General features: G+C 29.3%; 4 protein-coding genes across 14 annotated transcripts; 3 read left to right on the top strand and 1 right to left on the bottom strand.

Moving 5' to 3' along the window:
- The first annotated feature begins 438 nt into the window (after positions 1–438).
- LOC122404886 (transformer-2 protein homolog beta) lies at positions 439–4,771 on the top strand. 6 transcript variants are annotated; one of them, XM_043409221.1, is made up of 5 exons: positions 439–573; positions 1,042–1,548; positions 1,898–2,112; positions 2,203–2,297; positions 4,096–4,771. In XM_043409221.1, the coding sequence occupies exons 1-5, from the start codon at positions 559–561 to the stop codon at positions 4,119–4,121; spliced, it is 858 nt and encodes a 285-aa protein (XP_043265156.1). In that variant the 5' UTR covers positions 439–558; the 3' UTR covers positions 4,122–4,771. The 6 variants fall into 6 exon arrangements, with proteins under 6 accessions (XP_043265156.1, XP_043265158.1, XP_043265155.1 ...); XM_043409223.1 differs by having other exon boundaries at positions 3,459–4,771; XM_043409220.1 differs by having other exon boundaries at positions 2,200–2,297.
- Positions 4,772–6,002: 1,231 nt separating this feature from the next.
- Positions 6,003–8,643, top strand: LOC122404612 (sulfhydryl oxidase 1). Of its 3 annotated transcripts, none has more exons than XM_043408731.1 (3): positions 6,003–6,330; positions 6,723–6,975; positions 7,153–8,643. In XM_043408731.1, exons 1-3 carry the CDS (start codon positions 6,051–6,053, stop codon positions 8,525–8,527), a joined length of 1,908 nt encoding a protein of 635 aa, XP_043264666.1. In that variant the 5' UTR covers positions 6,003–6,050; the 3' UTR covers positions 8,528–8,643. The 3 variants fall into 3 exon arrangements, with proteins under 3 accessions (XP_043264666.1, XP_043264668.1, XP_043264667.1); XM_043408733.1 differs by having other exon boundaries at positions 6,053–6,188; XM_043408732.1 differs by having other exon boundaries at positions 6,065–6,247.
- Positions 8,644–9,428: 785 nt separating this feature from the next.
- Positions 9,429–10,691, bottom strand: LOC122404603 (probable palmitoyltransferase ZDHHC24). 3 transcript variants are annotated; one of them, XM_043408707.1, is made up of 2 exons: positions 10,552–10,691; positions 9,429–10,458 (listed from the first exon to the last, which is right to left on the bottom strand). In XM_043408707.1, the coding sequence occupies exon 2, from the start codon at positions 10,349–10,351 to the stop codon at positions 9,494–9,496; it is 858 nt and encodes a 285-aa protein (XP_043264642.1). In that variant the 5' UTR covers positions 10,352–10,458; positions 10,552–10,691; the 3' UTR covers positions 9,429–9,493. The 3 variants fall into 3 exon arrangements, with proteins under 3 accessions (XP_043264642.1, XP_043264644.1, XP_043264643.1); XM_043408709.1 differs by having other exon boundaries at positions 9,429–10,374; positions 10,552–10,678; XM_043408708.1 differs by having other exon boundaries at positions 9,429–10,471; positions 10,552–10,676.
- A 51-nt stretch (positions 10,692–10,742) lies between these two features.
- LOC122404604 (thioredoxin, mitochondrial) lies at positions 10,743–14,194 on the top strand. 2 transcript variants are annotated; one of them, XM_043408710.1, is made up of 4 exons: positions 10,743–11,046; positions 11,465–11,669; positions 11,823–11,972; positions 12,308–14,194. In XM_043408710.1, exon 4 carries the CDS (start codon positions 12,463–12,465, stop codon positions 12,889–12,891), a length of 429 nt encoding a protein of 142 aa, XP_043264645.1. In that variant the 5' UTR covers positions 10,743–11,046; positions 11,465–11,669; positions 11,823–11,972; positions 12,308–12,462; the 3' UTR covers positions 12,892–14,194. The 2 variants fall into 2 exon arrangements, with proteins under 2 accessions (XP_043264645.1, XP_043264646.1); XM_043408711.1 differs by lacking the exon at positions 11,465–11,669.
- Positions 14,195–14,359: the final 165 nt, after the last annotated feature.

Below are 14,359 nucleotides of genomic sequence, written 5' to 3'. Positions count from 1 at the left end.
TGTTATACTAAAAATTTTTCACAAAATTTGTACATTGTACAAAATTGAAAGATTACCATAAATTTTAATTTTGCTTATTCTTGATAAATACAAACAGCTATTTTCTTTTAAGCTTATGCATATGTAAAGTGATTTAATTTCCCCTTGTATTGTGTTTTTCTACGAATACATCTTGGTACAAGTCACATAATAGAAAAATAAAATCTAGATTGTCCTTTTATAAGTAATAATTTATACATGTAATAAATTTTATTCAATAAATTAAAAGTTAAAACTTCAATGGTACTCAACGATTTCTAATATTGTTGTTTATTAAAATTGGCGCCATTTTTAGAATTCATCGCCATTTTCAATTTTAACAATTGTTTCTTGGCAACAGCGGATGTTGGGGTATTTCGCATTTGTATACCACTTGGAATCATTTCCGGTTGTTGCCCGCTGAAACGGCACAAAGATTGTACGCCATTATTACGCACTGACGCTACGGTGTTTTATACCGAACGTTTTCGTCAATTTGCAGTACTTTCTACCACATTTATTCGTATTTGAAGTTCCACAATGAGTGACATGGAGGTAATTCCTTTACTTCTTTTTAAAAATAGCATTTTATTAGAATTTTATAAGCATTACGTTCGTAACGGCATGCGGCTGACTACAGCCATTATCGATCCATCAACGTTCAACTATATTTTAAGCGTGTATTACGATTTTAATGATGTTTTGTCTTTTCTTAATGTAAAATTAAATGCGAAATTAGTCCAAGAGCCATTGCTAATGTTTAATTTGTCCAAGGTATATTAGTTATTGTAAATATAATATCTTTATTATCAATAGAAAGGTTAAGCTTATAAGTAAATTGTCGCACTTGTAAAAGTTTTTTAAATCTTTGCATGCACATATATTGGTATAATCGAAATCTATTTTTTCTATCTATATATTGTGTGTGAAATGATTCAAAACACAAACCAAATATATCAGTTCGTATTAAATTATAAATTAAAATAGAAGTTCTCCAAATATTTACAATAAGTTTCTTTTCAGCGAAGTGGTAGTCATAGTGCAAGTCCCAGACGACCAAGAACGGCAGATGGAGGCTTGAGAGATTCACGTTCACACTCAAGATCACGCAAATCGCGTGAACGTAAAGAATCCCATAGACCGGTGAAAGAGTATTCAAGATCACGTAGCCGTTCTGTATCAAGAGGAAGAAAATCATATCGCAGCAACAAGTATGCCAGTGCAGGTCATCGTGGTAGTAGTCGCAGTCGTAGTCGTTCTCCTTACAGGGGTGGGCGGTATTCTCGAAGCCGATCTCGATCATACTCACGCTCTCGTTATTCTCGTGAACGTGACAGGAACATCTATCGTTCACACTCTCGCAGTCCAATGTCGTCTAGACGACGTCACGTTGGTAACAGGGACAATCCCTGTCCTTCTCGATGCTTAGGTGTATTTGGACTTTCTATTTTTACAACCGAGCAACAAATTCATCATATCTTTTCCAAATATGGACCTGTTGAACGTGTACAAGTTGTAATCGATGCAAAGGTATTTAAATATCGATATATTATAAACTTAAATATAATATCTGTACGTAAACTTACTTTGATCGTACATATACTAAATATATACATGTTAGTTAAATTTTTCTAATAAAAGAAAGTTAATATTAACCGGTGATAACCCCTTAATTATTACTTCGAAATGGGGAATAGTAAATTGGGTCAGAGATTTAGAACGTTCATTCATTAAGTTTGTATGAACTGTTAAAGGCCTCTGATCACATATTTATTTCATTTTTCTCAATGCAAAGAATGAAATAATATTTATTAAAATTATATTATGAATTAACATGTATTTATATATAAACGGGATAACATAAAAATTCATGTTTCAGACTGGACGTTCTAGAGGGTTTTGCTTTGTATATTTTGAATCATCCGAAGACGCTAAAGTAGCAAAAGAACAATGCACAGGAATGGAAATTGATGGCCGAAGAATAAGGGTGGATTTTTCAATCACACAGCGAGCTCATACACCTACTCCCGGAATTTACATGGGAAAACCTACGCACCTACATGACAGAGGATGGGATGGACCTAGACGTAGAGAGTGAGTATAGTTTGTTTCTGTTGTGTACAATACAGTAATCCATAAACTACTAAGCACCACACTCAAAATTTGTTTATTCTGGAAAAGAAGCAGTTACAGAGGAAGCTATCGGCGTTCACCCAGTCCATACTACAGTCGCAGACGTTCACGGTACGACAGATCTAGATCACGCTCCTATTCACCACGTAAGTTCACTTTTTATTCTTTTACGTCATATTTTAATATAAGCAGTCTACATGGATATGTGTCTCCTTTGAAGTAAGATTTATATTACATGATATGTAATTCACTGAATGTCCACATTTAGGAAAATACAGAACCAGGTACTCATTGATTTGATATTGTATAATTCGACAAATCTTACTGTATCAACATTGAAGTATATTAATATTTTTGACTTGTATAGAAAAGTTTCGTTTTTAAATTACTTTATTTAATAATACACCTCTAACATGAAATTGAATGTTTTCAATAGAATCTTAAAGATTTATAATAATATTAAAATATGTTTATACGTATGGAACTATAAATTTTGCATACTGCTGTCATCATTTAAATTTATTTTAATATCAAATGACAGAATAGTTGTTGCTTTTAAAATGATTTAAACGCACAAAGTGTGTAATACATATATCTTCAATTGTTACGCATGCTTTAATTTTCCATACAAGTATATTGTATTCAGTTGTTTTTAAAAACAGGAATTTTTGTAATTGAATAAAAAAGATGTTCGTGAAATTGTATAAAAACATAAATACTACAGTAAAATCTCGATTTAGAGAAGTAATTGGAAAAGAGGGTATTCTATGCAAAACTAAAAGTTCGTTAAATAATAAATTGTATGTTTTGAAATACAATAAAACCAATTTTCACATAAAAAGAACTATATATTTAACTATACGCGAGTGCAATACATATTAGCAATTAAGAAAATAAATTACTCAGATATTTAGTTGTCTATTAACAACAAACAAAATGCTAAATTTATTTTATTTATCAAATAAAGAATAATAAAAAGGAGACATTAAATACTACGTTATTTATGTACAACATGTACAGTAAATAATATGAAGTGGTATTTTTGTGAATTCAAATTACAGTGATTTTAACGTTTGCAATAAACTTGGTCATTTATAACAGAAATTGTTAATTTGGATTCATATTTTCGTAGACCGCTTATATTTAGTTAAAACAAGATGCTTAAGTACAAATAAGTAGTTAAATTAGCAAGAATGGAAGACAGGAGCATCAAGGAATGCATCCAATAAAAATCGTACGGTAGTAACTAAGTGTAACCCGTAACCTGGGTCAAACAATCATAGTTTTTGTTGCTTAATGAATTTCAGGTCGGTATTAAGTGACACGAGTGTGATGCGAGAGGCCAGGTGTTTGGGAGACCATTTGTGTGACTTGACCCTTTGACCTCAAATTTCTTCTAACAATACTGTACCGGGTCAAAAAATGCAAACGCTACATTCTCACTACTATTCTTACCTTACATAATTCTGCATCATATGCAATTAAATATACAGCATTTAAATTACGATATTGTACAATATCAATTAATGAGATAACTTAATATGCAAAGGAGTGTAGCATATTCTTTGCATGAAACAGTAAGGTTAGAATGGACACGAAAAATCTTATTTTCATAACGTTTCTATTGCTTCCTAACAACTTTATGAAGATAAGGTTTACGTTATTGTAACAATAATGACTATAATGTGAAGGTTGGAATATAATTGAGTTTCTATTTTCCTTTGACAATTTAATTATTTGCTTGAAAGTTGTATTCCAGCCGTTTGGACATTAATTATCACTGGTAAAAAGTGGTATGAATCTGGAAAATGTGGTATTCCTAAATGTTTATATATGAAAAAAGAAAGGAAAACGATACACATTACACACAGAAAAGAACGATATAAAACAAAAATAAAATTAAAAATAGAAGTAAGTTCTCTAACCTGTTTGTTTGTTTATAAGGTTTTGAATCAAGAGGTATTGGATGATAGAGGGAAGTTTGAAGTTTCACTCTGAAAAAATGAAAGTTTTGAAAAGTCGAAGACAAGATATCTGAAGATGTTTGTCTTGCTCGAATTTCGAAGATCTGAAGGTTTTTCGCGCTTGTGACAAAGAATATGATCCGAATCGCATTCATTTCCGGCTGAGAAGTCTCAAGCCTAGAAGAACTGCAAGCACTCTATAAAAAGCAAGCCTCAAGACAGTAAGAAATCGTTGATCGTCAGGCCCCCGACCTGGACAAGCCAGTGGTTGGGGGTGAAACTGGCCGAACGTTTCAGAAAAAGTTCAAGAAGCATCGAAATCTTTTATAAGTAGGGAAGAGCATAAGGTGCTCCAAGGTTTATACCGATCATATTCTTTATCAGTTGGTTTGGTTACATGGTATATCCGTAATTAGGTGTTTATAAAATAAATAAACGTACGACGTACCTTCGTCCCCATTCCCTCCACCATCCTAAAACCTCCTATTATCCTTAAGGGTGATGTCCTATTGTTTTCATTTTGTATAGGAATAAGCAGCGGCTATTCATATTGAAACAGCTAATAAATAGTGTTTTTAATATAAATGGGTAATTATCTAGAATTTATCTTTACGAAACCTTCAAAAATTGAATAATAAAATTTAAAATTTACCATCGAGTACACGACCTTCTGTTAATCTAGATGTAATTTTTATTCCGTACACTCTTAAAATATATCAAAAGAAATACATCTAAAATATTTATCAAAATCTAAATTTTATACTAATAAGATATATAAAAAAAACTACTTCTTGGAGTAATTTAATTTTTACAGACGAATCAAAATTTAATATCTTTCGAATAAAAGTTATCTGGATGAGACTAATTATGACAATAGATATTAAAAATCTTCAACCAATAGTAAAATTTTGTGACAGATCCCAAATAGTTCAAAGCTATATATCAAAATCTAGAATTTGAAATTTAATGTTTATCGATGATACTGTGGATGATACTGATCTTATTTAGATACATTAAAAAAACAATTTTAAAATGAGTGCTGAAAAAATGGAAATTTTTAATGATTTTAAAATGATGATCACAAGCGCAATTCTTATGTAGTAAAATGGGTATACGTGCCTAGCGAGCCGAACCGTACTTTCGTCCCAACTTTGCAGAATACGCATAGTTTGTATGGAAAAGTAGGAAAAGTAACCATAATTGATTCGTGGGTTGCCAGTTTATCGCAATTTGCATGAGCAAATTTGAAACGGATGATAATGGAGAAATCTGCCTCTATTACGACTATATATACTTTTTAAAAACTTGAACCACTAGATGTCGTAGAGTGTAAACGCAGAAAACAAAAGAATATGTATACATATGTACAAGTTGTAAGGTATACCTCGTCTGTGGTTGTAACTTCTGAATGTCATTGTTAGATTTAGAACAGAATTATTACCTACAAATAAAAGTTATGAAAATATTAACATATCTACGGAGATGCTTAATAACTTAGGAAGCGAAAATGTTTACAGGCATTCGAGTGATTCTTCAGTAAAAAGAACTTGAACTTCGGTCTTTTTTTATAATACAATTATGAAAAATACATTTTAGTACAGAATATTCACTTTCACTTTATTTCTCTTTGTTATCGATTGTTTTTACATATTTTATGTAGCTTATTTTCTTAAATAAGTTTCAGGTTATGTTTAAATTTACCGCTTCAGTTAAAGCAACTAATATATGCAATTAATATGCCGACCTATGTATGTTCAATTCATGCTCTCTATATCTAGCCTATGGTTTTGCTTGTCTCTAGTGTTTTGTTTTTGAATTGTTCGACTTAAAACTAAGAGTTCAATTTGGCAACCCTGGTTATAATTGTTGTTATAACATTGTATGTGTGATATGGAGGCCAATAAAGACTGATTGAGATAAGAAACTGAAGAAAACATGGAACACTTTGATGTCGACTTATTGTTAAAACTGTATTTAATCAGTATAATAACAGTAAATTGTAACGCTGCTGCGCCAAAAGATTCATACGAGAGTCAAATACCTACACACGGATTATACAATGCCAGTGATAATGTAATTATCCTAAATGTCACTAACTTTAAGTCATCTGTCTACGGAAATACTAAAGGATGGTTAGTCGAATTTTATAATAGTTGGTGCGGCTTTTGTTTCCGATTTGCACCTTTGTGGAAAGCTTTCGCTAGCGATGTTCACGGTAAATATTATAATTGTTTGAAAGCATGAAATTGCAACAAGTACAATATCAAGTACTTCAAAACAATATACATCATATGTAGAAATTACTGCAAAAGGTTATTTATGTTTTAATTTAATTATGAATTTATGTTTATTGATTAATATAAATAATTTTAAACATTTTCTTTAAAAAGCTGAAACAAATAATTTTTAAATAGTCAATAGTTATGATATAAGATATTTATATATTTTGTACGATTTAATTTAATTTAAAATATGTTTTAACATCATCAATTTTTTTTTTTAACATCAGGACAAATTTTTGAAGCAAATATCTTTTCAAATATATATATATAAGTGTATACTATTAAACATCCTTTACAAGTAATTTATTTAAATATTTCTTTTTAGCATGGAGAGATATTGTAGTAGTTGCTGCGATAGATTGTGCAAATGATGACAATAATCCTATTTGTCGTGAATATGAAATTATGAATTATCCTATGCTCAAATATTTTTCTGTAAATGCGCATCCATCGTCATTAGGATTATTGATGGAAAAATCTGAAACTGTTACCGAGCTCAGAAATAATTTAATCGATTTATTAGAAAAGGAACAGCAAGAAGGACGTGGCACTTCGTGGCCTAATATCACGCCATATAGGTACATAAATATATATATTTTTTTAACACATATTTGTATTTTTACAAATAAAAAATAGATGGACTTGCCAAAAAAGTACCTCTCCATAGATTAAAAAAAGTCAGATTAAAATATATTAGAGGAGACCTTTTCTGTAAATTCCCCAAACTGTAATTAGATTTTTGTTGAATATTACAGAAATTATGAAACCACAAATATTTGGAAAGCTGTACCAAGTACTGTAAAATACTTCTTTCTATTGTTTGAAAAAACAGACTCACATTTAGGTGCAGAAGTTATATTAGATATGTACAAGATCACAATATTACAAATAAGGAGGGTAACATCCGATAATGAGTTATTGTGCGAGACAAATAAAATTACCAATTTTCCAAGTTTGATAGTTTTCAGTCGTAATGACACACAAAAATCTCTTAAAATCAAAGTACCGACGAGAGAAGGCGCCTATAATACTATTAAAGAATTCATGATTTCAAAAGGAGAACATATCAATGAACAAGTCCTTATGAAAAATCGTTCGATAGAAACTGTAAATCATAAATTGAGTATTAGTACTCCAAAACAGCCTCAAGAAACAGAAATAACTGGTGATCATTTGTATCAGCTAGATTTAGAGAATACTTTGAGATACTCGATCAGTCATGAAATTCCACTACATAAAATAATAAAAGAAGAAAAGATGAATGCATTAAAAAAGTACCTGAATGTATTAGCTGAATATTTTCCTTTAAGGCATAGTAATATCTTTTTAGAAACTATTCGCGATATTATTAAAAAAAGGACCAATATATCTGGAGAGGAATTTAGTCACATAGTTAAATCCACAGAAGAAGAAATATCACCTATATATTCGGGACCCCCACAATGGATTGGGTGTAAAGGAAGCAAAGAAGGATACCGTGGATATTCTTGCGGTCTTTGGACAATGTTTCATATGTTAACAGTTAATTTTGCTATTGAACACAAAAATACTGAACGTGAACCGAAAAAGATATTAGAGGCAATGCATGGATACATAAAACATTTTTTTGGGTGTGCCGATTGCGCTGAACATTTTGTACAAATGGCTGCAAAAAATAAAATGTTTGATGTGTCCAATATTAATGAGAGTGTTCTATGGTTGTGGTCAGCTCATAATGAAGTCAATGCAAGATTGTCAAACGATGATACAGAAGATCCTAAACATAAGAAGATTCAATATCCAGCAGCGAAACACTGTCCAATTTGCAGATATGAAAATAATACTTGGAAAGAAGAAAACGTTTTATATTATCTCAAAACAAAGTATAGCTATAAAGGAATCAATTATTACGGTTCAACCAACAAGCTTAAAGATAATGGTGACAAAATGAAAATAAGACAGGAAAGACTTGTATTTAATAAATACCCAAGTACTAAAAAGCTTGGGTGGGATTTTACAATTTTTGATATAAGTATTTGTGTTGTGTTGTACGTTGCATCTGCTGTCATACTTATATTAGTCTGTGTAAAGTTTGCAGTGAAAAGGACTTATAGGAAAAGAGCATATGTTAACTTACTTGGCAAAGTATGACTTTTATTTTTATTCATTAAAATTATTAAAATATAACTGTTTATACATGTATTGTATGTACATATTTTATTCTCTTTCTTCACAATATTATTTCTTTTAAGGAAATACAGTGTTCATGGCTCGAAATTTTAATTGCGTTTTGAATGATGTTGACTAAAATTTTTACACATAAAGTCATAATAGTGTATTTATTCTTGTTTGATACAAATATTATATATTTGAAATTATTATATTCCAGTGAATATTGTGATAACTGTAAGTTTAACATAAAATTTTCTAATGGTATTATCTCTTTTGTTGCAATGTAACTTTTTTACAATAGTTTATTATTTAATCGCAAATAGAAGGTTTTAAAGTTCGATACAGATATTGTATATTTATTAAAATGATTGTGTTAAAGTGAAGAATATGTAATAGAAGACATTGAAGTTCAACCATATATCACTGAATAATACATATATATATACTTTTAAACTAGTCTTACCAATGTACAATCATACTATGTCATTCGTTTATAAAATTTTCAGTGTATGTATGAATAGAAACTTCTGCATAAATATTTCCAAATTTTTACATGTAAATATTGAAATCAAATTCTTCCACTATTCTCTGCTAAAGTATATTCATTGCTATTTACATAAGTTGGTTGATAAAAAGAAGAAATAAATATGGATTAATTAATGTACACATATTTAAATTTACATTTTTGTAAATAATAACGATTCATAGTGTAATTATAAAAAATGATTTATATCTTTTTTTCTTTCAACATTATATGTTGAAACGTAGATACATAATAAAGATTAATAAGTTTAAAAAATAATACATACGTTTTAATGCAATTCTAAACATTATAACTTATTTTATTCCACATTTTTATATTTAAAACACAATTTGTTGATTACATAATTTATCTATGTAGCTCATTTTGGCATACGTTTTTATACAAAATTACACAATTGATACTTATTTATTTTTAGAGTTTGAATATTGCCACGAACTTGATGTGTCCCATATTACACCATTATGTGGTAATTCAGATATTATATATGGAATTACCCATGTAAGATACCATCGATCGCCTAATACCTCCTTTATATTTTGTTTCCACCCTAAATTATATACATAGATCTTTTTATTACTTTCATTAGCCACATTACCATTAAATATTAGACAAAAGTGATAAATGCACAAAACTCCGGTATATAACATTCCTATTGCAGACACAATGTACAGAAGTAAATAAAATTGATTTATAGATCCATCAAATCCAAAAACAAATATTGCTAATGGAAAAATAATTTTTATAATCGATATAGGAAACTCAAAACGAATCCTATTCCAAATAAAAATATTGTTATAACAAAAACAATATGTTGCTGCTACAAATAAGTACAATAAAAACATGATGAAGTATCGATGGTTATAATGACCGATACAACATCCAGTGAAAATGCAATGATGATCCCTTTTTAAGATACAAATGTTACATGTTGGACAGTGCCATGAACGTGGTGGTGCAAGAGTTTCGCAAGAAGCACACAGTCTCCAACCATCTTTAGTATTCGCAACACTTATTGGCATAATATCTCTTCTGGTGCTGGTATCACAGAAAACTATGTACGTGAAGTTACCGACTATATTCAACATAATAAAATTTCCAAACAAAAAGTGTAAAATATGTGATAATGTTCCATATCCATACATCGTAGGCAAAACAACCCACAATTCAAACCAATATAATAGAGGCACAATTGTTAATATAAAAGTCATTGAAAAAAAGTCACTTAAGGTACGAGGCCAGATTCTTTTGCGTATGATCATTTTTAAATTCTTCCTTTCTTTTCCTGGAACACGTGATTCTACTTAGTAGACACGACCACCTTTTATCAATGTGTATTTGTTTCACAATAATATTCGTTTACTTTAACCTAAAAGTTAGTACTACAGATCATTTTTTTTTTTTTCTTAATTTTTCGAACTTCTCGTATATCATTTAAAAATTTAATCTACCGTGTACATACCAATAATTTAATTGAATCCATTACTCTATATGCATATAAATTAGTATCTACATCTATAACCATGATACGCGCCATTCGATTCCTTTCCAAACTTCATTCAATATCACGTATTCAGGTGGCCACACTGCCCAACAGTGTGGCTACCCACGACCCACAGTCCACAGTACAGTAGTATAGTACCTACACGGCCTACACCACACAGCCACAACTCCGTTAGGTGCTAAATTTGTCGTTACTAGTGTCGTCATCGATGTACTCAATTATGCCAAATCTGACCACACTGTTTTAAGCAATTCTAGCAGAAATAACTGTAAAAGAATCATAAATGGGCGAGAAATTGCAGCCTAATTCGAAAATTTTTCAAAAGTGTTCCTATCTAGTAATCGTTTACGGCCCTCTGGTGATTAGTTTGGGCTACAAATATCTCGTTAAAGTGTAGTCAATATGCATTAATAAGAATTAATGTTTTCACAATAAGTAATTCACTGTTAAAAGGTATGATGGTATAGGTTGTATTAAAGTTTTGTGTAGAATTGTGTGATAAATAGTTCTTTGAATTTTGTTGTTGATAATTAGTTTCGATATATCGTATTGCATGGCAAGTTGTAAAGTATGAATAGTAACAACATACATTTTACATTTTATTTAGTGAAGACAGATACTTCAATAGAAATACAAGTATATAGTTTTGAGTAGTTGTAGATTTGAGAGTTCGATAATTTATTGTCAGTGATCAAATTCTAATTGTTGAAAGATTCGTTCTTCATATTTTACAAAGATCGTTATCTTCAGTGGATTCCACATAATAACTTTCCTGTACTCGTGATTAAGCAGCAGAATCATATATCAGGCATTAGAAAGATTAGTAATAAATGATAAGAGATGAGTATATATTTGAATTTCTTTTTTTTAGTGGTATGACTAATTTGATATTTGGAATTGGTATAGGATTATTCCTTATTCTGATTCTGTGGGCTTTGGCTTTATTTCTGTTTATTATTACTTTACGCGTTGAGAAGAAAATTGGTGCTATTGCTATATTGATTGTTAGCGTATGTACAATTATTTTAATTGTTTTACCAAGAGCATCTGTCAAACCGGTCTCCATTGAGAAAAAGGTATGCAAAATAATTATTTTTGTAATAGGAAATTAACATATACTTGTATTGCTATTTGTACATAAAATAATTATGTAAAAAAAATAATACAAATTTTAACCAGTAACTGTAATCTTCATGCTTTCATACCTGTAAAGAATATTTCTTTTCCAGATATATGATCATTTATTTATCTGGCGTATTCTATTACTTGTGCTGTTGGTTGTATCTTCTGTCATTGGCTTGGTAGGATATATTAAATTTGAATTAATAGAATCTGTCAGGCCAATTCGAATAAGTAATTGGATTTCTTAGATATTTATAGTAAGTATTTTGTAATATAATTAAAAAAAATAGTTACGTAGTCGATTGTCCATTATCAAATGATACAAATTTCTAAAACAAATTCTTGGCCTAATAATATTGGACTATATAATATTTTAACACATTGATTATTGAGTCTCCCATAGATATATCCAATAGTATGACGTTACGAGCATGTTAATATTAATAATACGAATTAGTTAGATTATCAACAATTTAAAACAAACCATCATAAAATATTTTCATTGTATCGAATGAAACTTCTATTGTAATTTCGATATAAGCAACCGATATAGAGAAGGAATTAATTTTGTTTATTTCTATATAACTTTCAGAACCTACCAACAAAATAGGAGTGTAAATATGTATGACTGCTAATTCCTATTTATTATGTGCAGTAACTGGGAAAGGGTACTTTAGATTAAAAATTGTTTCCAGTTAATCAATTTATTGTTACTTGTAATAGAAACAGTGTTTATAAGATTAAAAAATGCTGCGCAACACTACTAAACTATCATCAATGTTGGTGCGAAGTGTTTCTCTGTCCCATCAGAAGAATAAACGATTTGAAATAAATAACAATAGTGAATTTGTTAGTAAGGTAATGAATAGTTCGGTACCTGTTATTGTAAATTTTCATGCTGAATGGTGTGGTCCTTGTAAAATACTCACACCTAGATTAATTCACCTTATAGAGCCAATGGATACATTAGATCTTGCGATTATAAATTTAGAATCAAATCCAGAATTAGTACACATCTTTGAAGTAAAAGCTGTGCCAGCTGTTATAGCAATTTCAAAGGGGCTGGTTGTTGATAAATTTGTAGGTTTAGTTGATATGGATATGATAGAAAATATAATACATAAACTTACTCATACTGGTCCCTCAAATTCTAAAGATGGTAAGAATGAAGTTTAAACGCATATTACGGTTGTACATTGTATGAAATTATTTCAATAATTAATCAATTTGTATTGTGCTATATAATTTTATTTCAGTGAGCATAAATATTATCCTAACATTGAAATATTACTTTTATGAAAATGATTTATATAGAGTTACTTCTTTCTTCTCTGAATTGTATAGACAAAACAATAGCAATTACATGTCGTGAACGTAAATTATAAAATTAAATAAAAATATATATATATATATATATATACATACATATATATAGTTATATAAAAAAGTTACATAAAATTCTATTAAATAGTATGGGAACATATAAACAACCGTAGTTCCAGGAAAATCAATCATTCAAAATTTCAATAAAGATTCCTTAGAAAATTTCAACACTATCTAGAATTTTCACTGTAGGTGCATTCTTCATTCATAATGAATAAATACTAGGATAAAATATAAAACTACTATTTCTAAAAAGATAACGTATTCTCATTTATTATTTATAATTTTTATAATAATAACTTGTTAATTACTTTACAAACTTTTGGTAATGTTTTATGTGTCAATTATATTATAATATGATTATAAAATGATTCTTTAAAACTGATTGTGTATTACATAGTACAATACATTGTAATAATTAAGATTAACGGCCTTTTTTGATCTACAGTGTCATCATACTAGCAATATTTAATAAAGTAATTCTAATGTGTAAAACTGAAATATATTTCAAGGTACTCACTTTCTTTGCATTACTACTTAAATATCTCATAATGGAATACAATTAATAAGATTAATCTCAGCGATCTCAATAAAATTCATTTAAAATACATTGTGCAACAGAGCTAACAATCATATAATGTTAAATATCGAATCTACGATATTAATACACATGATAGATGCAGGAATTATAAACAAATTGTTGTCCAATATAACTTTTTGTTCTGTGTTTATTCTACATCGTAAAACAATTCTGTACAATCTGTGTATGAAAGTACTGTCGATTGTAGATAGTAGGCCAGATATTTAATAAAGACCATTTAATCCATGTATTCCCTGAAGAGAGAAATTTTTTACCCTTGGCAGCAAGTGATACATAAATGTATACCAATAATTAAAGGACTAGCTAAAAATTTCTTCATCAGTCAGGTGCTTTCAAGAGACACCATGATAAGGCAATGCTGTGATTTTTTTGGTTACTTGCAAAATTGTTCATCATTCATGTCAAATATATATATACTATAATTATATGTACTACTCTTTCTTTATTTAATCATAAACAAGAGAGTATTTTATATTTTTGCAAGCAACCTCGTCTTTTTTATTATTTTAATAACCAGTACACACGCTTTAAATTTCTTTAACAGTTGCGGCAAAACAAATAAATTTAAAAGTAACTTATTCGTAACTACGAATATATACAAAACTAGGAAGAAACGTTTACAAGTCTTTTTAAAAGAAAAATGATAATATTTATTTTTCT

The sequence above is a fragment of the Colletes gigas genome, unplaced genomic scaffold (assembly GCF_013123115.1).
Source record: "Colletes gigas isolate AHSC1104 unplaced genomic scaffold, ASM1312311v1 Colletes_gigas_Sc00003, whole genome shotgun sequence".
In the NCBI taxonomy this organism is placed as follows: domain Eukaryota; kingdom Metazoa; phylum Arthropoda; class Insecta; order Hymenoptera; family Colletidae; genus Colletes; species Colletes gigas.
Note: the sequence above shows the minus strand (reverse complement) of the source record. Positions and strands in the feature narration are given on the sequence as shown.